Source organism: Xiphophorus maculatus, chromosome 7, assembly GCF_002775205.1.
Source record: "Xiphophorus maculatus strain JP 163 A chromosome 7, X_maculatus-5.0-male, whole genome shotgun sequence".
NCBI lineage: Eukaryota > Metazoa > Chordata > Actinopteri > Cyprinodontiformes > Poeciliidae > Xiphophorus > Xiphophorus maculatus.
In genome coordinates, this window is record NC_036449.1 from 12,470,789 (window position 1) to 12,493,527 (window position 22,739).

The following is a 22,739-nucleotide window of genomic DNA, read 5'->3' on the forward strand; positions in this document are numbered from 1 at the left end:
TTGATGGTGTATTTTAGGATGCATTAGTGTCCACTTCAGTGGTCTGTGTGCATTCATAACATAACAATCCACAAGAAGCACAAGAAAATGCCTTTTAGATAGCTGTCCACTGTCGTGACCACTATGCATGAAAGGGTTAAGGTAAATAAAACAAAATGTGAGATCCAGCATGTCTTTAACTTCAGAGTCTCCATTTCCAACAAAAGCACTTGATGCAAACTTATTAAAACAATCTATATTTTAATTTGCAAACTTATATTAGATTACAGAAAAGGTATTTGGAAGAGTCAGTACATGTGTTGCTCAGTTTTAAAAGGGAGATCTTTGAAGGGAATACACAAAGATCTATACAACCACACATTGTGTTACATCAATAATTTTTGAAAGGTCTATCTTAACCACTGGCCTCTAAAGGATACTATAAGCTACAATCTTTGTAGGATTTATATACTTAATTAACAAACAAAGCTTATTTACCTATCAGGAGCCTGGGTTATGAGTCTTTACCTCGCTGCTGCCATGTTTTGTAAACACTACCGAGGCGTCAACAGGGCGGCGGTGAAAAATTCCTCAACTCCAAAATACAAAAAAATAAAATAAAAACAAACAGATACAAAACAAAACTAGCAAACAGGATCAGAAAGCAGCTGCCTACAAAACAGGAGGAAGCCAACCCATCTCAATGGGGAAACTATTTTAAATCATTGTGCAGAACACAAAACGAAAATGTACCGACGGGTCGGACGGAGTCCCGACCAGGGACGCCGTTCCAAGACCCACGGAGGTGACTAACAGCACGTTAACGCAGACATATTAGGGAACATTTTGATCATAATGTCTGTCTGCCAAAGGTTAATAGCAAAATAATAAAAGAGTAACTATTTAAACAGGTACATTTTACATTCTCCAACAGCAGTGTGTTTTTATAGTGGGATGGCTTATTGATAAACAGGATTAGACGTACAAAGACTTCAGGTGGCAGAGTCAAAAGGAAAAGAAAAAAAAAAACAACAAAAAAATACCAAAAAACAAGGAAAAACGAAAAAGCCTACAGTTCCCTTGGATCGCACCTCCCCCCAGAGCTGTGGTGCAGGTGCACGTGATTCGGGAGCAGAGCGCTGCCTCTGCTTGTTCAATATTCATCTACAGCCCTGAGAAAGCCAGACAGAAATACAGGCATGGGACACAGGGACAGGGGGGCCGGGGGTGTTCAAGAAGCACACACGAAAAAAAAGGGAGATTCGATTCCCATGGTGACTGTGGTTTGAAGGACTGCGCTCGTTGGAGTGGCGAGCTGTGGGAGGGTTAGTCTTCGTCGTCGTTTTCCTCATACTCATCCTCCTCGTCGTCGTCCCCCATGTAAGAGACGGGGGTCTCAACACGAGACCCGCTGTAGTGAGAGTCGTTTGAGCTGGACGCCATGGTGCCGTCAGTGCAGCCGTCACTACGAAGTAAAAGCAGAAATTAAGGTCAAAATTAAGATAAACCTGAAAAAAAAAACACACACATAAGATAATAAGATCTGCTTCCCACCTTGCAGTGTAACGACCTCCATTGGCAGAAGAACCTCCAGTGATGTAGACGTTGCTGATGGGGCCTTTTGACATCTCTTCAAGAAAATTATTTGGACAAATACGGTGAACACATGACGGCTGCTGAACTATTTACTCGCTAAAAACTGCTGAATAGATTTAAATAACCTGACATGAATGAAAATGTCTCCTAATGTAGTCAAACTGTTTCTCCATTTCATTTTCATCTTAACCGCATTTCTTTCTGACACTGGCATAAGTTTGAAACCTTTTACCTATAACATAAGGATCCAGGACTTTTGGCACCAGGCTTCGTGCAATTTTTAGGTTTTCAGGAGAACACTTCCCCACCTCCAAGCCACAGGCCATGCCCATGCGCTTTAGCACCTCAATGTCGTCGTGGATCTCAAACATGCTGTCGAAGTTGAACAAATACTCAAACCTGGAGACAAGGAGCAGAACGGGAGACACGGTAAAACATCAGATTCGCACCACAATGTTAATGCCTTAGAGAGGATTCTGTCGCGTTTGAGTGCGTAATGAGGCAATTCAGCCATTTAATTTCCTTGTGTGGACTTCGCACAAGTTCAAAAGTTGCCGGAATCATGTTAATGTGAAAGTTTCTCTTCTACCAGAGTTACATTTAAATCATAAAAAAAGCTGGCGATCACGTACTTGTCGTTGGAGATGCTGCAGTCGATGACGGTCTTCTTGCTGGTGTTGACGATAATAAATGGAAGATGGATGATGGAGTTTGGAGGTGGGGGTCTGTTTGCTTGCTGCTCTGTCTCTTTATTCCTCTTAACGAGGTTCTTGAAGGCTATTTGCTGTCAAGACACAAACATGAACTGTTAAGTAGCCGCCAGATACTTTACTGTCTGGGGTTTGATTTTATCAGAGAGGCAAATACTTATGATTTCCATTTTACACCACCGTAAAATATTTAGTACCAACTTTATTTACATCTTTAGCCATGATCCCAAAGGACCAAAAGGAGTTCTGTGTCAGGATAATATACTTCATTTTCAAAATATTCCTCTCAGATCTCCCTGTTCTGCAGATCATACTCCAATAGCTTCTTCATTTATTTTAAAGTTAGACATAAGAAGTTCTGCCACCATTGCACTGCCTTTGAGTATTGGCAAAAAAAATGGCATCAAGTCTTGCGTTAAATCTGTGGAATTTTGACCCACAGATGCTGAAGAATTGTTTTAGATGATCAGTATAAACTCATTTAAGTGTGTACAACAAATAATTGAGAAAATACGTTTTACTACACCACTGTATCAGTAAAGAAGGTTCAGTCTGAATGATCCACTTCAGGATTGGTACAAGCACTCCATTCACCTGCAGTATGAGCTCCTGCAGCTGTGATTGTTTCTGCTTAATCCTCTCCAGCCGCCTTTGTCTCTCCACCTGAGGAGCAAATCAAACAGCAGCAGCTAAGACGTGGAGCTGTCGTAAAATGTTAGGAGACAGGGTTTTTCGAGGTGGGAAAGGTTTCCTCCTCTGTACCTCCAGGTTTTGGCACTCCTGTGCGGAGTTGGTGGGCAAGCCAATCCACTTGATTTCTTTCTTCTCTTTGGAGATGATGTTCATGGCCATGAGCACATTGAGCGCGTCGTAAACACGCCGCCGTATGTTTTTCTGGTCATAAACGTGCTGGGGAAAAAGACGAAAAGAAAATTGCTTAATTACCACAAAGTACCGATTTTGAATCAATTTTGCCGCCGTCTCGCTTTGGAGAAAACTCCAACACTCACCGAGTCATTAGGTGACATGTGGTTGTCTGAAGAGCTGAATTCTGCCACCAGTTCGTCTGCCACTTCGTTGTAGGTGGTGACTCCTTTCTTCTGCACCTTCTCGCACACTTTCATGGAGAAATGCCGCAGGCCCTTTCCATTCTTCTCCCCTTTTTTACCCCGCTTTCTGTGGACAGAGCCCCCCCGCCCAGTCACTACACGTCTGAACAAGGTGACCCGTTGAGAACTTCTTCACTTGGGAAGACAAGAATACTGTGCAAAAACACTCGCACACCTTGAAGTTTTTTACGTTTCAAACATTATGGGGAAGACCCATAATGGTTACATAAGTGAGAAATAGAAAGAAAATAATATACTTTATTTTTTTTAAATAAGTAGTAAATAGAGTCCATGTAAATAGAGTAAATAGAGATTCATGAAGAACAAAAAATAATTATGACTGGCAGGTCAAGGAGAAAGCAGAGTTGGGGGGAAGAAAAAACAATATCCCAAGCTCTAAACATCCAACATAGTTCAATCAAAAAATTTTACTAATTTGCCACAACTGCAAACATACCAAAACGTGACTGAAAGAAAAAGTGAAAAAGTATCCTCAAAATAACGAGAACTAGAAGAATGGCATCAAACAGCCAAAGCAACAGCGAAATTTTTTAGATCAAATTATGCTTCCAGATCTAAGCTGATTAAGAATCTGTGGAAACATTTGAAAATGGCTACGCAGAGAGGTTCTGCATCCAATGCAAAAGAGCATCAGGTGTTTTCAAAAAAGAGCAAAAGTGTACGTAAGCTTGTACACATGTGCAGCTGTTACTCAATAAATTGGGTTCAACATACAATCAACTCGTAGGGGTTCAATAAAAACAAAAGATTTTTTACATTTTATTTGAGATGTATTTTAAAACTATTGATTCTTTTCCTCCCACTTCATGATTATGCCATTTTATGTGTTTGTTAATGCTGTTTAATCTCAATAAAATACTCTCAAGTTTTGCTTGCATGTAATGTAACAAAATGCTATAAAAATGCAGGGAGTATGTATGCTTTTGCAAGGTACTTTATGTTGAATTTAAGCTTCACAAAGCTCAGCAATAACTCACCCTGACGACCAGGGCGAGGCATCAGCGGGCTGGGTCTGAGTTAGGAACTGGGAGCTGGGCGTGTGTGGACTGTTTACCAGAATTGTGTTCGATACCGTCGGCCTCTGCGGCGTTCCAATCACCTGCAAAGGAGAGGGCAGAATTGGCGAGAACAATTAGACTGACCGGCGACTGTATGGGGCAGTAAACGGAAAATTTTATCTTCTTTAACTGATATTCTTTAGAAAAAAACGCATTTAACAGGGATTAGATTACATTAACACAGTGAAGTAATATTTTCTGTCTGACAACAACTAAAAGTTTCAATTAGAAAGGAGCTTTCTTAAACAGCTAATGTCTATGGCATTTAAAAAGCTAAAATGACTGAATGCAACTCAAGTTCAGGTTACTTTATGCGACGTACTTTTTTTTTTTTTTATCATTTTTACCCATTTGCCTGTTTTTGTTGTTGCTGCTGTTGCAAAACACATGGGCTTAATAAAGTATCTGTCTACTTTAACAGCTAGTACATTTTTATAAATACTTATTAATAGAGCAGCCGAAAAAGAATGGAAGATGACGCTGGAAGACAAAAACTTGATAACCATAGAGAAACAAAGCTTTTTAAGACCTTATATTACTGATAGGGTCAGTAATAACAGTTATTTTTTGTTTTTGGGCATGTGCACTGACTGATGGCACCCTTTGAATTTCGTTGTCCTTGTGACAATGACAATAAAGATTTATCTATCTATCTATCTAATATTTCATATTCAACAGCATTGTGAATTTTACCTTTGACTATGATAGTGCAGGTGATTTAATTCAAGGGCAAGCTCATATCAGGTTATAGAGAAACTACAGCTGCTCAGTCTGAAGGCTTGAATCAATCTGTTAAACTCGGTCCTGAGTCTCCTTTACATATCAAAGCATCAGACCATCCAACTTCTGCTTTTCTGGAAAACGTTTCTGGACTTCTGGTGAACATGTGCACCCCCACCAACATCAACATGAGTAGGCCTCCAGAGGATAGGTGATCTATTCCTTCGCTAAGGTGATATGTAAGCTGATTTCCGTTGTGTATACATTGCTTCAACATAATGAGATGATGGGTGTAATCCTGCTGACTGTAGAGTTGATGAGCTTAGGATCAACTGCCTGCACCTACCCTCTGCCCGGTCACCTCGCAATGATAATAGGGGGGCTTACATTACGAAAGATGAAGCAAAACTATGTTTGTTTGTTTTTTAAGATCTGGAGAAATTTTGCTGTAATTTGTTTCTTGTGGTGGCCTTACAGAGATTTATAACCATGCACACTCACCATGTGTGGCACATGCTGCATGTGTGCAGCAACGTTCACATTAGACGGCCCGAGGGTTTTGGGTAGAAGCTGTTTGGGAGCAACTGTAGGCTGGACAGTAACCAAGGACAGAACACCTGAGAGGAGACAAAGGAGAGCAGCGATGAGGAGCAAATGAATCTCCATTGCCCCCTGTTGTTCACTTTCAAACAACAAGGAATGCTGTGTGTATGCTACGGGAATGGATTAGATAAAATCATTCAAAAATATGCAGAGTTTTATTTAAATACTGAAGAAGAAACAAATATTAGGGTATACCTTTGCTAGGGCTCAGATTCTGATCGATGAAAACTTTCAGCTCTGCATTTGTTTCAATTAGACCAGCCTGTAAAACAAGAAAATTACACTTTCAATCCATCAACAACTCATATTTCCTTTAAGTTAGCCTCGTTATTCATTTTAGCCACAAACCCATTTCTCTGTAATGATTTGCTGATTTTGATATTTACAAATATCGAAGGCAAAATGAATGTAAGTCTTAATGTCTACAATTGAAATTTACATAAAGCATAAAAGTTTGCCTTTTGTCTCATTCTCAAGAGTAAATCAAACTAAATTTTTCCCTTTTTAGGTCACTTAAGATTAAGTAAATTATTTCTATTAGAGACTTTTCTCGTATGTTCTTTAAATTAAAAAAATTACATTCCTCAGTGTTTGATGGAGTAGAATTGCCTTTAGGCTGTAAGACTTGGATGAAACATTTTGGGTTTCCTTTTAGGCTTTTTATTGTAGTTTGCTGGTATTTTAGTCCGTTTCTTTGAACAGAACTTTTGTTACTGGGTCGAGATTTACAAGCTTGAGATTAGGGCTTTGTGACAGCCACACCAAAGTACTGATTGTTGTCCTGAAGACACAAACCAATTTCGCTCAATGCTTAGAGTCCGAGTCCATTTTCAAGACCCGTTTGTGCCGAAACTTCAACTTCCTGACTTTGATCCATTCTGTAAAGCGCACCAGTCCCTCCTGCAGCAAAACATCCACATGGTTCACAGCTTCAGACAAAATTTTCTCCACCGGTTTTTGCTCTCGGGTGATTTAGATAATTTCAAACAAAAACATTTAAATCTGGGATACAGATGGCATCCCCTTTCTGAAAGGTATTAAAGATATACTTGCATAAAATAATTTGAACAGATGAATGTTGCAACTTCAGACATGTGGAAGTTGTACCTAAGGATGAAGCAGACTTGTGGAGGCTCACAATTCTCAATGATTTATTTTGATGTTTTCATGACATCACACAAGGAAGGAGATGTGCTTTGAGTGTTGAACTTAAAATAAGTTTAAAGCTGTGCCTAAATTTACCTCAAGTGTTTTAAATTAACTTGTCGAAACCTTAACAACTCACCACATCCTCATCTGATCTTTTCTGAATTAAAGACTTAGTAAGTTTAATATTATCTCATCATTCTGGCTTTGGGTAGATGGAACAATTTTTGGTTATCGTCACTGACCTAAACAAGAAAAAGTTTAGAAGAATTTAATGTCAGATACTCCGGATAAAAGGTTATGTGTGTTTTCATAGCTTAGAATTTCCCCTTTAGGAATTACTAATTACTAAAACATAAATAGTAATTATGTTTTCAGTAAAACATAATTACTATTTATTTTGTTTACCGTAAAAGGAAAAAAGGTAGCAGGTCATTTCACTATTTTGTACCTTTGTAGTTTTGGTCATTTCATACTCAACTTGTCTCAGGTAGAAAAGGTGGTTTCATCACACCAGTAAATAATATTACCAAGTCATTTTGGTTTGGTCAGGAGTCACAATCTGAATATTTCATAGAAATGATCCAGCCTCAATAGGCATCAGAATCAAAATAAATGAAGAAAGCTGTAATTCAAACTTTTCAAAGAATAAAACAAGCCAGACTTAAGTTAAGTCAAATAATCAGTCAAAGTTATTTTACCAGTTCATTATAAAGAGAAAAAAAATTATCTTCAAAGGTTTAAGTACATGGATATTAAATTGTTTGTTTGCATGTATGAAAACTAATTAGGAAGAGATGAACTAGCAAAGAAATGAGGGTGGAACTGGTAGAAAGCTCCCACTGACTTGGGAACTATAAATAAAAACTTCTGGAAGTTGCTTGGTAAATGAAGCAGTTTAAAATCTAATAGAAAGTTAATAAAAAAATTAATAATCAGTAAAACCATATCAAAATGTGACCCACATGACACTGGACCATGCCGTCTACATTGGTGGCCTCAGCCTGATATTCAGTCCAATAATTAAATCAGACTCAGGTCTGGTGCCGACATTGGGTCAGATTAGCCCCAACTCAAAACTGATGTAAATGCATAATTTTATTCTCAAGTAGCAGAAATTAAACTATGGATTTTAATCTAATAAGATGCTATATATATATATATAGATATCTATATAGATATATATATATAAATATCTATATATATATCTTTATAGGCGTACACATATACTTACATCTTTAGCCATGATCCCAAAGGACCAAAAGGAGTTCTGTGTCAGGATTTTAAAAAATTATATCACTCAATCTTCAGATTCCTGCAAAATAAAAAGAAGAATAAATTATTACAATGACTGGAACATTTCTAGTTTTACTCAAAAATAATATATTTCAATAATTAACCACAGGTCAGATGTATATTCGCATGTTTTCAAAGGATCATTTGAACTTATTTGTGAACTAAGGCCCAGTTCAATTTGCTGACTGGGAGCACACTATAGAAAGCTAACTACATCTCTCTGGTTAGCTCCAATTTCTCCTTCATATTGGCAAACATACGGAAGATATGATCAATCTGTTTTACTTTTGACCCCGAGAGCCTTTGAGAGACACATCTGAACACATTTTGCATGTAGAAAAGCACATTAGACCATCCCTAGATGCTCTGAACTTTTACAACGCTAAGAGTGCACAAGGCCTACTTCAGGTACCGAGCACGTCCGGAGGAGAGGCATCGTCCAACTTCTGCTACAGGTCACGAAAGCACGCTAACTTTATCACAACACCGCAAAACTACCGACGTGGCTTCACCGACAGGGCTATATAGCTACAGACAGCCGGGCTTCACGCCACAGCAGCAGCCTTCACATCACATGTTGACAGCAATGTAGAAATCTTTTGTTGACTGCAGCTAGCTAGCCGTCCCTGCTAACAGCGAGCGTCAGGTTCAGCTCGCTGCTGCTAGCCTGCTACTAGTTAGCTCCTGCACGCTTTGAGCCGATTCACAACAAATTCAGAGAACCCTGCTCCCCTGCTGCACAGCACAGCCTCGTCCGAACAAGAGCTGCCACTGTGAAAAATAAATGGACATTCACCACGTTAAACAGAGTTAAAGTGGTGAACCTGTGCACTTACGAGTGCACTCTCGTCTCTTCGACGGCTGTTGTTGTTGGCATTTGAGAATGGAGGAAGAGGAGGTCTAAATCCCATCTAAACAGGAAACAAACTAGGCAATGTCGATATACTTAATCCGTTTTACAAATAAATCGAAGGGATATATATTTCACAGATGATAAAGTATTTACCCAGAGCGTTTATTTTACATTACACGCTTTTTTAGGGGGGCGCTAATTCAGTAAGGGATGCCAGGATTTGCCTGTTGGTCAAGTATGGCAGCTGGTAGTTTTCAATCGGTGCTGGCCAACTACCGAAGACTATTTTTATTCATAAGTAACAAAATAATAACCCAGACGTCTGAACTCTTTTCCCTCTGGAAAGCTGCTATATTAAAATTGAGTAAAGCCATCCTGGTTCATCAAAAAGGATTTATAAGGGTTGAAGGTGAATTCAGCGGCCTCAGTATAAAATAAGCTTATTCAGGTTAAGGCGAATGAAAAATATCAAAATTGAAAGAGCGAACAAAACTTACAAAATATATACATTACTCCTAAGTATACATTTGTTTTTAGATTGCTAATATAATCTGTTATTCGCGTCTGAGTGTGAGCGTTACCTCCCAATCCCTCAAAAACAAAACTAATCGATAATACTGGATTAATCTTACAGACTGTGCATTTTTAAAAACAAATAGTTTCTTCTCAAACATTTCGAAGCGCAATTTCTTTGTTTTAAGTTACGAAATAAGGTTAAATATCTTGTAATGACTGCCTATCCTACAAAAACAACGCGAAGGCGTCAACATTATAAACACTTTCATTTTAAAGTAGGAAATTCAAAACTTTGCAAAGACATCACATATGCCCTAAAATGTAACATTTTTATTTTCACATAAACAAACACAATTATTGATATTATTGCAATAGAAGCCGAAGACTCCAATAATAAAAAAGAATAGATAACTGCATAAAGTAGATCAATAACTAGTTATCTGTTAATTACCAGCTGGTTACTTTAGCTAGGTGCTAACTTAGTTGAGAAACTGTAATTTCCGCTGCTTTGTTAGCCCAGCTGCTAGCGGACAAGCTAACTCCCAGCTGTCATCCAGATCCGCGCTACTGTTAGCTCAAAGTTCACGCTGTAAACTACGAGTCTGTGTTTTTAATGCAAATTTAAAATATCCAATCGGTGAATGCGTAATTGCATGAGCTTTGTGCCGCGGAGGGCCAGTATCGCCCAACAAGTCAGTAAACGGATCTTACCGGTGTACTTCCCAAGTTAGCAAACGCACTCTGTTACTAGCCCAGCTCACAGCAGCGCCTCTCACAATCTGATCTTGGCGGTGTCTCGCCTCAGCCTGCTCTGATTGGCCAGCGTGGAGGAGACGAAAGCAAAACAGTAAAGAAGTCCTTGCCCACACGCTACATCTCGTGGGATTGGTGGAGAGTAGCCAGCGTTAGAGGTGCGTGTGGCGCCATCTACTGCACAGGAGTGGGACAGTGCTGTTCACTTTCCCGCACTTTGCTTGTCGTGTTTTCCTGCTTCAAAACAAACCTTCAAGTGAATGAACTGCTCGCTTTAGAGGCAATCAAATGTACATTTAGATCAAGTTTCTAGTTAAAACATAAGAGAAGAGGATTTTTTTCTTATCTTCAGATAGATAGATAGATAGATAGATAGATAGATAGATAGATAGATAGATAGATAGATAGATAGATAGATAGATAGATAGATAGATAGATAGATAGATAGATAGATAGATAGATAGATAGATAGATAGATAGATAGATAGATAGATAGATAGATAGATAGATAGATAGATAGATAGATAGATAATGTTACTGCAGAAAGTGAGACTTTTGTCTTACATAGATTTATTACTTAAGTATTTCTTATAATTTTCTTGTACATTTATGTTATTTAAACCCAAAATAATACAGTGTCTAAGAAAATTAGAATATTTTGAAAACTTGAAATGTTGGAAACATATAATGTTGCACCCTAATCAGCTAGTTAACTTATAATTAGCAGATCTGTAGCAGGTTTTCTATCTGGATTTCCCTACATGTAACACATACAATTTTAATCTACTCTGACCAGTTTCTCTGTCCCTACTGAACAAAATATTTTTTCTATACTGTTGAGTAGTGTGTTGCAACATTTCTTAAGATTTTAGTATTGTTTTATATCCTAACCTTGCTTAAAATTCTCTCAAACTTTATCCCTGGTCTGTCTGATGTGTTTCTTGGTCAGTTTGTTTGCTAATGTTCTCTGTACTAATCATCACAGAGCAGCTGGATTTATCCCATGACTAAATTACACATTGGTAGACTTGAACTAAACAGTTGACCTCTCTTGGAGTTTTTTTGTAAATATCTTCATAAACAAGTAGTAAAGTAAACAGAGAATTTAGATTATTAAAAACTGAAATCTCACTATATGAGGATGTGCTACTCTGTATGAATATTTCACCATGTACAACATTTCTCATTTTATTGCATTATTAGTCAATTTATTAATAGCTACACTTAAGAATCTCAAGAGCCACATGTAGCTCTGGAGCCATCGATTGTGGACCCCTGTCATCTAATGCCATTTTGATAAATATTCTTTACAAGAGCTGTAGAGGAACATGAGACTCAACTTTTGCTATTACATCCCAAAATAATAGAAGTCACCACCAACTAATACTAGTGAGGTTTGCTCCAAAATAACCTTTTTAAAAATGTATCAAAATCATATTTTTTTTAATTTCATTTCACTTTGTTTTGTATTTTTTTGTTGCACATTTTAGCAATAACCTAAACAATTATGAATTTTGCATTGTTTAGTGTAACTGCTGTGTGGCTTTTGTGTAGTGTTTTTGTTTAATGAAGCGTTTCTTCGGGGGTCTGTGCTTGGACCCTTGGGGGTTGTTGTTTGTGAGTCATGCCAGTAAATTCAGGTTTCATAAGCTCAAAATAAGCAATATTAAAAACAAAAACAATTCTTTTCATAACACTGGCAATACAAATATTGTTATCCTCAATTTCACCTAAACAAAACTCAGTCAATATAGCTTATTTTTTCTGACAAAGCCAGCAGAAATTTATATATAAAGTATAATCTAAAGCCTTTGAAAGTGCTTGTAAGGGACATGGATACTGCATACAAAATATCACTACAGTCCATGACTTTGTCTATTTTACACTCCTTTCACTATAAAATGACAGTGATGGCAAAAAGGAAGCTGATGTCCACAGATACAGTATCAGTGACGCTGCTGTGTGGTGTGTTCATAACACTTGTGGCGGGGTGGATTCATTTTTGCATGAGATAAAACCGAGCTGCGCCTTCTGTCAGCTCAGTTCAAAGCGAAATTTGAGACTGCTTAAAAAATTAGCTGTACTCTGTAACTTTTTATCCATAATAACATGGACTCATGTGTCATTGTTGACAAAATTTTAGTCTCCCAATGCTTTTTTCAGGATAAATATTAACTATAAGGAAAAATATATTAGTCAAACCCACATTTAAAATAAAAAATAAAAAAAACTCAAAAAAAGACAAAAGCTATTTTGTATGTTTTTTTTTATTTACAGTGATTATATCAGTTTGACATATTGATTCGAAATAAAATGTAAGCCAAGCACTAAAATAAAAGCTCTCTAGGAAACTCATGTTCTTAGTTTTGGTTTTTAGATTTATTTTTGGTTCACATGTTTCTGTTTTGTTTCTTTCAAATTATTGAAGTAAAACCGTGGTTGAGCAGGAATACCATAACTTTTAGATGAGTGTTTCTGCAGAAGTGTAGAGTCTGTCCTTGAGGACTCGTCATACGTCAACCAGCCAGCCAACCTTGTACTATAAATGATCAAATTTAGGTACAAACTGTGTTTAGTGTGTATGCTCTTTTTAAGGTTTTGTGTTAATACTTTTGGAAATAATAAAGAAGCATTTTTGACAAGGTAAGACCATGTGTGGTGGTTAATCAATAAAAAAGAGAAAACAGAGGGAACATGCATAAAAATACTTTTAAAGAAGGGTTTGTTCATTGTTCCAATAATAAGTTTCCACTGATTATAGAGTATAAATTATGCGTAAATAATGTTTGACTGACTTTTTTCTTTGAAATTAGTAGTACTTACATCTTTTGAGAGCATAATTTAGCATCAGAAAAAAATCCTTCTACATATTTTCTGCGTCTCCTTACATGACTTGTGAAAAGCCATGTGGGATGTCTCATGGGTTTCTTTCAAATTTTGGCTTCCCTCTTGCCACTCTTCCATTTATGGAGAAAACAATTTTTAGTTGTCATAAAATTACATTGTTCCACCTAAGTTGTTGACTCTTTCCATTTTCAGATGATGGATTGAACAGTGATCCATCACATGATTCATCCGTCCATGGTGGGGGGGAGGCAACACACCCTGAACAGAAACATATCTAATACTTTTGGGGGTTTTCTCCTTGATGTACTGGTTGAAAAATGACAACTTCTGTCTCATCTGAGTTTAAAAGCATAGCATTTAAAAATTCTCTAGTCTTCTATGGCTTTAAGATGGTAGGACTTAGTGTGTCTGTTTGTAGTCTAGTTGGCTTTGTAGAAAAGCAGAGCTTAGTATTCTCAGCAGTACACTGGAAGGTCATTCCATGATGTGGTCTGATAATTTTCCTAAGAGAAAACATTTATATGCGTGTCTGTTTTATCATAATTGTATAGGGGTGTGTGGGCGTGTGTGTGTGTAGCATAATTGGCTCAAACTTTGAACCCTGCAAATAGCCTTAGTTTGTGAAGGTTTATCATTAACATGAACAAACTGGAATTTGTGAGACAAATGTGATCTAAATAAGACTAGAGCTTTTCCTTGATCCCCTTTCCTTCTAGGACAGTGGTGCCCAAAGTCAGTCCTTGAGGGCCGGCATCCTGCATGTTTTAGTTCTCTCCTTGGTTTAATGCACCTGGATCCAATAATGGCTCATTAGATGGCCTAAGAACATTTACATGCTGGAAAGGTCGTTATTACCACCAGGGAGAAGACTAAAACGTGCAGGATGCCGGCCCTCGAGGACCCACTTTGCGAAAATGTACACACACACACATACTTAAATAATTTTTAATAAAAACAACGATTGCCCTGTGATGGGCTGTGGCCCCGTACCGCACCTCTCCCCAATGACTGCTGCAGATAGGCACTAGTCCCTCATGACCCTGCAAAGATAAGCAGGTGGAAGTGTGCCAGGGTAAGAATTTAGGTTGTTTCTTTATGCAAGCTATGTTTTACAGCAAGGTGTACACCAAATAATAATTTATAAATATTAGAATACTTTTGTGAATTGTCACGCAAGCTGCTTTACTTTTCCTTTCAGTTTAGATCTGAAAGGATCCTCATTTGGTCACTGAAATAAAGCAACTCACACAAGAACATATGCTGCAAACCTCTGCTTTCTGCTCAGCTACTTCCTAAGCGCATGCGCACGTGGAGCAACAGACGGGCTACTAAACTGGTCAAACAGCGGGTGTAAAAATGGTAGGTAACCAAAATAAACACAAACCCAGGCACTGGCTTTTATGCCACGAAGGCTTATCTATCAAGACTGATGGAATAATGTCGAAGCGCATGATGTGTCGCGTTTTGTGAGGCTCACAGTGCTCAGTTAATTGTTTTCGCTGCTGTTTCAGGGAAGGTCAGTTGATATTTTGAGAGCAGCTAGCAGCATTAGCCACACGTCCCTTTTTGGCAGTCTGGTAACTTCGGCTGTAAGCAGGTCAACCGCTGGACCTCAAACACGGACGGTGTCGTTTCACTAAAATCTCGGCCGTCTTCATAACAGCACTGACACTTTTGTGCGGAGGATATATCCTCATGATTGCTGTCAATACATTCTGGCTAACTCGGCTAGCGTTAGCCTGTGCAAGTTACTAGCTGGGATGTAGACAAAGCTAACCCAAATGTTTCCCAATGATGACCGGGTAGGTCTTTAAAGGCAAACGGAACATCCATCTTAATCCACGCGTGATTAATGACAGAAATCAGTAAAAATGTCAGGCGGGTCAATAGCAGCTCGTTAAACTCAACCTTTAGTCTTCGCTTTCAGGAAATGCTGCTCTGCAGAGAAGTGTCTAGATGCATCTCTTCAGTTGGACCAGTTTGCTTTATAATGTAAAGCTAGAAATATTAGAAGACAAAAAGCATAGTGCAATTTTATGCACCCTACGGATATTTCTACAGATGCATCGTTGTGTTCAGCCTTTAGGTTAAAAAACCAGACGCATTTGCTTATCTTTCATCTGAAATGAAAACATAAGAGATAATCTGCACATCCAAGCTAAGTTTGATAAGTTACCTAAATGAGCAGTAGCACTATAGCTGATTTAATCCATAATTCAGTTCATTGGAAACCATGAACTGTTACTGTTGTCACCATATGGTAACCTCTTGGAGAAAAAAAAAAAAAAAACTAGGTATCCCGATAACAACCTAAAGATTTTTAACAAAAATGGGCTAACTGCTTTTATCTAAAGCAGCTTTCCAGTTAATAGCTTTCTAGCTGTGTGTTTTAAAAGAGTGACAGCCGATATGGGCTTTTCTGCATGAGAAAAATGTAGTTGTCTTTTCTTCAGCCAGCTGTCAAACATTGCACAGCAACAGGTGGACAAAAGGCAATGCTTTTTACTGTATACTATAGTCCATACAGCTGAAGAACATTGCTGTCTAACCGGTCTCTTCTCCAGCACCTTAATATCCCATTAGAAGGACTTTAAACTGGCAACGGTATGCTAATAGTTTTCACTTGGTTTTGAACCATAGTGTTTGGAAACAAGATAGTCATGTGCAGCTTTGCTTAAGGTATTATGAAAGCTTCTGGGCCTCATAGATTCCTGTAAACTAGTATTATATCACTTTTATGTTTCAGTATTCTTTACTCATATATGATTGGTTGGAGCTGGCTGAAAGTTAAAAGTCTCTCCTGTAATCTGCGCTCCCTGCCTGTTTTGATTGAATTATTTATTTTTATATTTCTCAGTATTTTCGGCACAGTGCTTGCGTTACACTCCAGACTTGTTGCACCTCTGGCTCGTCGTGATGGCATCTTATTTCCATCCTCATGTTACGTCTGTGACTGTAGTTATCTGCGGGGCCCTTAGGGGTACAGCATGTGCTCTGAGTACCCACAACATCCCTCTTCAGAAGAGCCTGTGTTGCTCTCACACAGCGTATAAATACCATCCTGTTAAACGCCTGTTTGTCGGGGTTACTGATGGTGTTTGACGTATGGGTTTTTGAGTGATTTCTTGCCTCCTGAATGTGTTTTAATGTTTGCATCTCGCTGTTTGTTTTCATTCTTGTGTCTCTCTGTGTTTGTGCCTTGGTTTCTGCTTTGCCCCGTCTGATGCCGCTCGTCTCTGACCACCCCCGTCCCGTGTCTGCGCAGCATAAGCTGAAGTCTTCACAGAGGGACAAGGTACGGCAGTTCATGTCCTTCACACAGGCTGGGGAGAAGACGGCCGTGTATTGCCTCACTCAAAATGACTGGAAACTAGAAGTTGCAACGGACAACTATTTTCAGAATCCAGAGCTTTACTGTAAGGAATCCATGAAAACCTCGGTGGACCGGAAAAAGCTGGAGCAGCTCTACAATCGTTACAAAGGTAAGGCTCGATAACTCACATCCTGCTCTGTATGCTCTTACCGCAGTTCTTTAAAAGTATTTATACCCATTAAACATTTCTATTATAACCACAAACGTCTGTGTATGTTATTGGGATTTTATGTGATGGACCAACACAAAGTAGGGAATAATTATGTAGTAGAAAAAAAAGCAATAGCTGTTCAGTGAATTGTGGTTTGTATTTGCAATTAGCTTTCATTACTGTTTTTACCTTCAGCGGTCACCTAATTAGTCATTTATTATAACCTCGGTATCAATCCAGCTGTTCTGTGAAGAGTTTAGAGGTTTGTTCGAGAAAATTAGTTTAATGAAGCTTAATGAAGACATAGGAACACAGCAGATAACATTTAGGAGAAGTTTAAAGTAGGGATTGGTTGTAAATGTCAAGCTACCCAGGCATGTCCACTTGGTAGGATGGCAACTTGTTATTAACGACAGAAAAATCCAAGATTCCTATGATAACTCTGGATGAGCTGCAGGTATCCACGTCTCAGGTGGGAGAACCTGAACAAACATTAGTCACATACTCCACAAATCTGGCCTCTATGGAAGAGTGGCCCTCAGAAAGTTACAAGAAGACCCCTCTACCACAAGCCACTTGTATTGTTTAATATTTAAATGAAGAGAAGTTTCTTTTCCATCATCATAATGTCCCTGCCCCTCTATCTGAGCTTTCAGATTTGGGATATGCAAATCTATATCCGTTGTAGGCATAAAAGACAAGTCCATCCTACTGTCCAAGTGTATTGTTGGAAAGCAAAGTTGCAGTTTGGTATGTTGTGCAGCTCTGTCATTGGTCAAAGCATATTCAGGTGTTAGAATGGCCCAGTCAAAGTCCAAATCAGCTGCAAGAATCGAGCATTGAATCTCAGACGTATTTATCCTGCAGTCTGACTAAGCTTGAGTGATTTAGCAAAAATGTCTTATTCCTAGTTCCATAAATTAGAATAATACAGGAAAGGAGTTCCAGCTGTTATTGCAGTCAAAGGCGTTTTGGGGCTGAACACAAATTCCAGCCAAACTTCTGATTTCTATTTGTTGAAAAGTTTCCACATTGTCTGTATTTTACATTCCACTGCATATCGATGTTGCTACGTTGTGTTTGTCGGAGTTTTTGGTTGTGACATAACATAACTTATCTTTTTTATGTATGTATGTATATGTATATTGTATATTATGTATATACACATAACCTGCATTTTAACTCGAGTCGAGCAAATCTTAATCTCGTTGTAATCTGTTGATGACAATGACAAATAAATCTTATCTTATCTTATCAAGCAAAGCTTTTTGTAAATCTCTGCATCACTGTCTCAGGTTGATGTAGAAAGCTTCACATAGTTGCGCTTTTGTTTTATCCAAAACGGAGAAAGTAACCCAGCTCTTTGTTTCGGTAGATCCCCAGGATGAAAATAAGATTGGCATTGACGGGATCCAGCAGTTTTGTGATGACCTCTCGTTGGACCCGGCCAGCATCACCGTGCTGGTCGTTGCGTGGAAGTTTCACGCCGCCACTCAGTGCGAATTCACCAAGAAGGAGTTCATGGATGGAATGACAGAACTGGGGTGAGTGTTTTTTTTTTTTTGTTTTATTTATCAGCAGCCTGCTTTGCACTCCTAGTCTCATCTCCTGGTGGTTCTCCTGCTGTAGCTCCAAGGGAGGGAAGGCCGGCTAAATATAGATCCGCCCACAGCCTGGGTATTCTGTGTCTTCGTGTGATGACTCAATGAGAAAGTTGCGATGTTTTGACTTTTAAGGCTTGTGTCTCTGAGTCTGTCGGCCAGTTTGTCTTCAGCAGCCAGGCGGTCCTGTCACGACTGGCTGGGTTATGCCAGCCTGTAATTATTTTTGACATAACTGGACTGTTTTTTGTTTTTGTTTTAGGTGCGACAGTCCAGAAAAACTGAAAGCCCTTTTGCCGAGATTAGAGCAGGAGCTAAAAGACAGCGGGAAGTTCAAAGACTTCTACCAGTTCACTTTTAACTTTGCCAAAAATCCTGGACAGAAAGGTCTTGGTAGGTTAAATGGCACGAATGTCAGCAGACGAGGTCTCATTTTGAGCAGATAAAAATCTGAGCTATTCCTCTTGTTGCAGATTTGGAGATGGCTGTAGCCTACTGGAACCTGGTTCTGTCAGGACGATTTAAGTTCCTTGATCTTTGGAATAGATTTCTTTTGGTGAGTGAAAATGGTGCCAATAATTTATTTTCCATCATTCATATTCTACAATAACCCGATTTGAAAGCCTGTGCAATCTCTAGCTTTTGTGCATTACATTATTGAACTGAAATTACTTAATGGGTTGAGTTCAGCTTTAATTTGAAAGATAAGAAACTGGACACAATCCATTGTTGGAGGTTCAATCTGTGGGTTTGTGGTTCAGTCCAGACATCTTAAGCAAGGGGTGTCCAAACTTTTTGTCACATGGGCCAAAATCATAAGCTCAAAAGTACTTGTGTGCTGAAAAAAAAATTACATTTTTAAAACCTAAAATCACCAGAAATGTTCTCATTTTTTTCATTTTATCTCCTCAACAATAAACTAAGCTTGACCCATTTTAAAAAGTAGTAAACTAATCAGATTTTGTTTGTGTAAATTGGATTGTAGGTCCAAAACGTCATTTTGAGCCCAAATGAAGAAAACCGAAAATATATATTTGGTCTAATCTCAGCAATTAAAAACAGGATCTAGGTCAGTCTTAATTTTAAAACACCTGCTGTATTTATCCAGGTTTTAATAAAGCAATTAAAAACAGATTTGGATGCACAAAGGTGTACTTTAGAGTGTAATTTAGTGAGAAGATGTGGTCCTGTCTACCATGAAAATAGAAGGAAACCAGAACGTTTGGTAAACATGATCACTTTGTGTTGCATCTAACATGTTTAAAGTAGATTTTAATTGAAAAGTTGTAGTTTTGTCCTAATATATTTCATTTTTGTAGTCGAGGATCTGCTTAACATGGCCCTTGGACCTTTCTATGAAAACCTGTGTTGTACACAGGGGCGTAAAAGCCGACATTACAACAGTTGCTGATGAATCTCACTGGCTTTTTTTTTTTTACTTAGAAATTAGAGCTGCCTGATATATTAAGCCAAAATTATTGTCCATCAGTAAATCAAGCATACAAAGGATTGTTTGGATGTAGCATCCAATAGGACATATTATTTAAAATACCATACATTCACACTCTGCATGGCTATAATATACAGTGACTCTCAGCCCTGTTAAAGATAACGCATGATAAATATTTTTAAAGCTTATCCTACAAATAATAAGCACACTTAAGCTGAACTACATATTTTAAGGAAACAAAATAAACATTGTGCATTAACCAAGTGCTAGTAGTGTTCACATTTCAAGTATAGAGCATCTTATGGGAAACTCTTTCTGCTTACAAAGTTCTCCAACGTTATTGAATTATGACAATATCTTTTGTCCAGCACAGGCGAGCCTTCAATTTTCTTCCCATTAAGTGTTTGTTTGTTGCAACAACTTAATGGGAAAGCGTTTTAGAAGAAAAGGAAGTGGCAATGTGGTGAAGCAAACACAGATGCAGATAATCGGTCGTCTATCCAGCTACTGGAAAAACTCTTATCTTAAGAAGGTTTACTGAAAGCGTTGTAGCTAACTTACAACTTGTAGTTCCTCAGTAACTTGCCTTCCTTGTTACTGTGTTACCTGCCAACATCAAATGTCCTGCAGACAAAGAGAGCCAGAGTACATCTTACTTAAAAATAACCTTTATTGTAGTCCAGGCAGTTCATCGCAGAATACATAACTCTGACTACTGCAGTCTTCACCTCATCAGGACTTTTGTTTTTTCGTTCTCCATGCACCTTGGCAGTAGGTGAATTTGGGCTGGAAACCGTTGGATCTCAACAAGCAAATGTAGAAAAAGTCTAACAGATGAAATATGGGTAAATATTTTATAAATCTGTGTTTTGTTTTTTTTTTTGTTCAAAAACTTTCATGAGGAAGCCGTTGGCTAATGTAGAGCTTGTTCACAAAGATTTAACTCTCATCGTTTTTAACAGGTTTAGGGTTTAAACTTTATGAAGATTTAAAATAATTTCAGCATCTTTTTTTTTTTTTTGGTCAGAAATGTTTCAAAAGCTTAAGCTAAGGCTGATGAGGGGAAGAGCAACTTAAAATTCCCGGAGAAGCATCGTGCTTAGGTGTTTGAGAAAGATTGAAAAGCCCCATAATTAACTGTAGGCTGGTAGACATGAGCGCCTTTACATAGTGGGAAGAGTTCAGAGAAAAATACAGGATGCCAGACGGAGGCTGTCCTAATGTGCTATTAGATAGGAAGTTATTACCTGACTTGGTTAGTGTCCCGACAGCCCCGCTGGTTATTAAAAAAAAAGTTGACATGTTTACTTAAAGCAATGCTAACTAAAAATCTAGAAATCTGAAATGTTAACACAAGAAGATCTTTAATCTGAACTTTAGAATCGGTTGGTGGTTGCTAAATTGAAACTTATAACAGAAACAAAAGGTTAGACAAATATATTATTATTCATGCATAACATCATACAAAGTTAAAGTGCTACACAAAACCATCAGATGCTGGGAAAAGTTTAAAATAATCTAATTTTCCTTAAAATGTCCCACTATTGGAAACGGAGAGATAAACCGGATGGATTGGAATAAAAAAAATTGTTGGTTTTAATTCGACAAGTTGGTCCATCAGTAATGTACTGCTTCAAAGAAGTGTGCTCTGTTGTGATATGAAGATATATTTGTTTCAAAGACAAGGGGAAAACGAGGTGTAAACCTACATGTTTAGCTGTATTTTCATCAGCACTTGTCCGTTACAGGAACATCATAAACGATCCATCCCAAAGGACACGTGGAACTTATTGTTGGACTTTGGTAACATGATTGCAGATGACATGTCTAACTATGATGAGGAAGGTGAGTCTGTAGTAACAAAATGCACACGAAGCGTCTATTTTCTCTGCTCCATCACTAGTTAATTAATGGTGTATCTCTCCTCTCTCTTAAGGTGCATGGCCGGTCCTTATAGATGATTTTGTGGAATTCGCTCGACCAATTGTTACAGGATCCAAACGTAAAACTCTCTAAATCCGATCCCGACCCTGGAAAGCCAGAACATTGTTTCTTTTACAGCGACATCCTAGTTTTTTTAAGACTTGTACAAAAAGAAAAGTGGAAAAACTGTAGACTTCAGAAGAGAAAACAGAAGCACTTGAAACCGTCTTTCAGGGAGCTGAGTTGAGAAACAACTGGCCACATTTTCGGTCTCCTTGAGACGGAGGCGCCGTACGGACATCGCCAGTGTCTCAGCGTCCCGGAGGGCCCGCCGCTCTGCTCCGGGAGGAGCGCTACAGCCTCACCACTGGGCCAACGAGGACACAGCACCGAGACGAGGTTCACCCGCTGTGCGTTCTTTAAACGGACAGGACAGAAGAGAGCTGTGTGTTTTAAGATTCTTCCAGGTCATCTTTGTTTTGGTATATGAAGCTCTGTGTGACTGTGCAAACATCCCATGTCTTAACTCCAGCTTTGGGACAGAGTGCTCGCGACACCAGCACCAACAGAACTGTTGCAGTTTTTAACTGTACATACTGTATCTAATGGGACAGATAACAAAGAGAGCTATAAGAAGAATAATATAATTATGTTCAATTTATAAATGCAAAAAGATGATTGTTTTATGTACAGTAAATGCTCAGATCTCTAAACGGTGATGCCTCAATATTCTGGATAATAATGCTGTTGGTTTAGTTGTTCGGTGGATGTCCAGTCATGGAGTTGTGAGCTCATTGAAAGCATGTTCTAAAATCATTTTACGTCACTTCGGGCTGGTTTCAGAAATAAAGTTTCACTAAAGTAATGGCAGTGCTTTAATTTAGATAACTGATACTCGTTCATTATTCTGAGTAATTTCGGTTCTGAGTGGTTGTACGTAGGCATGGGCCGGTTGTCGAGGCGTAACGAGGTTCTGAAATGTTTCAGGTTCAAAACTTTATATCTGCAATTTATTTATTTATCATTATTATTAT

General features: G+C 38.4%; 2 protein-coding genes across 4 annotated transcripts; one reads left to right on the forward strand and one right to left on the reverse strand.

Annotated features, from left to right (window-relative positions):
• Positions 1–220: 220 nt before the first annotated feature.
• tfdp1 (transcription factor Dp-1) lies at positions 221–10,406 on the reverse strand. Of its 3 annotated transcripts, none has more exons than XM_023336209.1 (12): positions 10,319–10,406; positions 8,177–8,257; positions 5,992–6,058; positions 5,695–5,810; positions 4,393–4,514; positions 3,296–3,461; positions 3,048–3,194; positions 2,880–2,948; positions 2,208–2,359; positions 1,808–1,974; positions 1,534–1,609; positions 221–1,444 (listed from the first exon to the last, which is right to left on the reverse strand). In XM_023336209.1, the coding sequence occupies exons 2-12, from the start codon at positions 8,186–8,188 to the stop codon at positions 1,306–1,308; spliced, it is 1,233 nt and encodes a 410-aa protein (XP_023191977.1). In that variant the 5' UTR covers positions 8,189–8,257; positions 10,319–10,406; the 3' UTR covers positions 221–1,305. The 3 variants fall into 3 exon arrangements, with proteins under 3 accessions (XP_023191977.1, XP_014323916.1, XP_023191978.1); XM_014468430.2 differs by lacking the exon at positions 10,319–10,406 and adding an exon at positions 9,075–9,173; XM_023336210.1 differs by lacking the exon at positions 10,319–10,406 and adding an exon at positions 8,642–9,003.
• A 4,082-nt stretch (positions 10,407–14,488) lies between these two features.
• LOC102230260 (DCN1-like protein 1) lies at positions 14,489–22,570 on the forward strand. The gene is made up of 7 exons (XM_014468417.2): positions 14,489–14,566; positions 16,473–16,689; positions 18,107–18,275; positions 18,595–18,725; positions 18,806–18,888; positions 21,531–21,627; positions 21,719–22,570. Exons 1-7 carry the CDS (start codon positions 14,564–14,566, stop codon positions 21,796–21,798), a joined length of 780 nt encoding a protein of 259 aa, XP_014323903.2. The 5' UTR covers positions 14,489–14,563; the 3' UTR covers positions 21,799–22,570.
• The last annotated feature ends 169 nt before the right edge of the window (positions 22,571–22,739 follow it).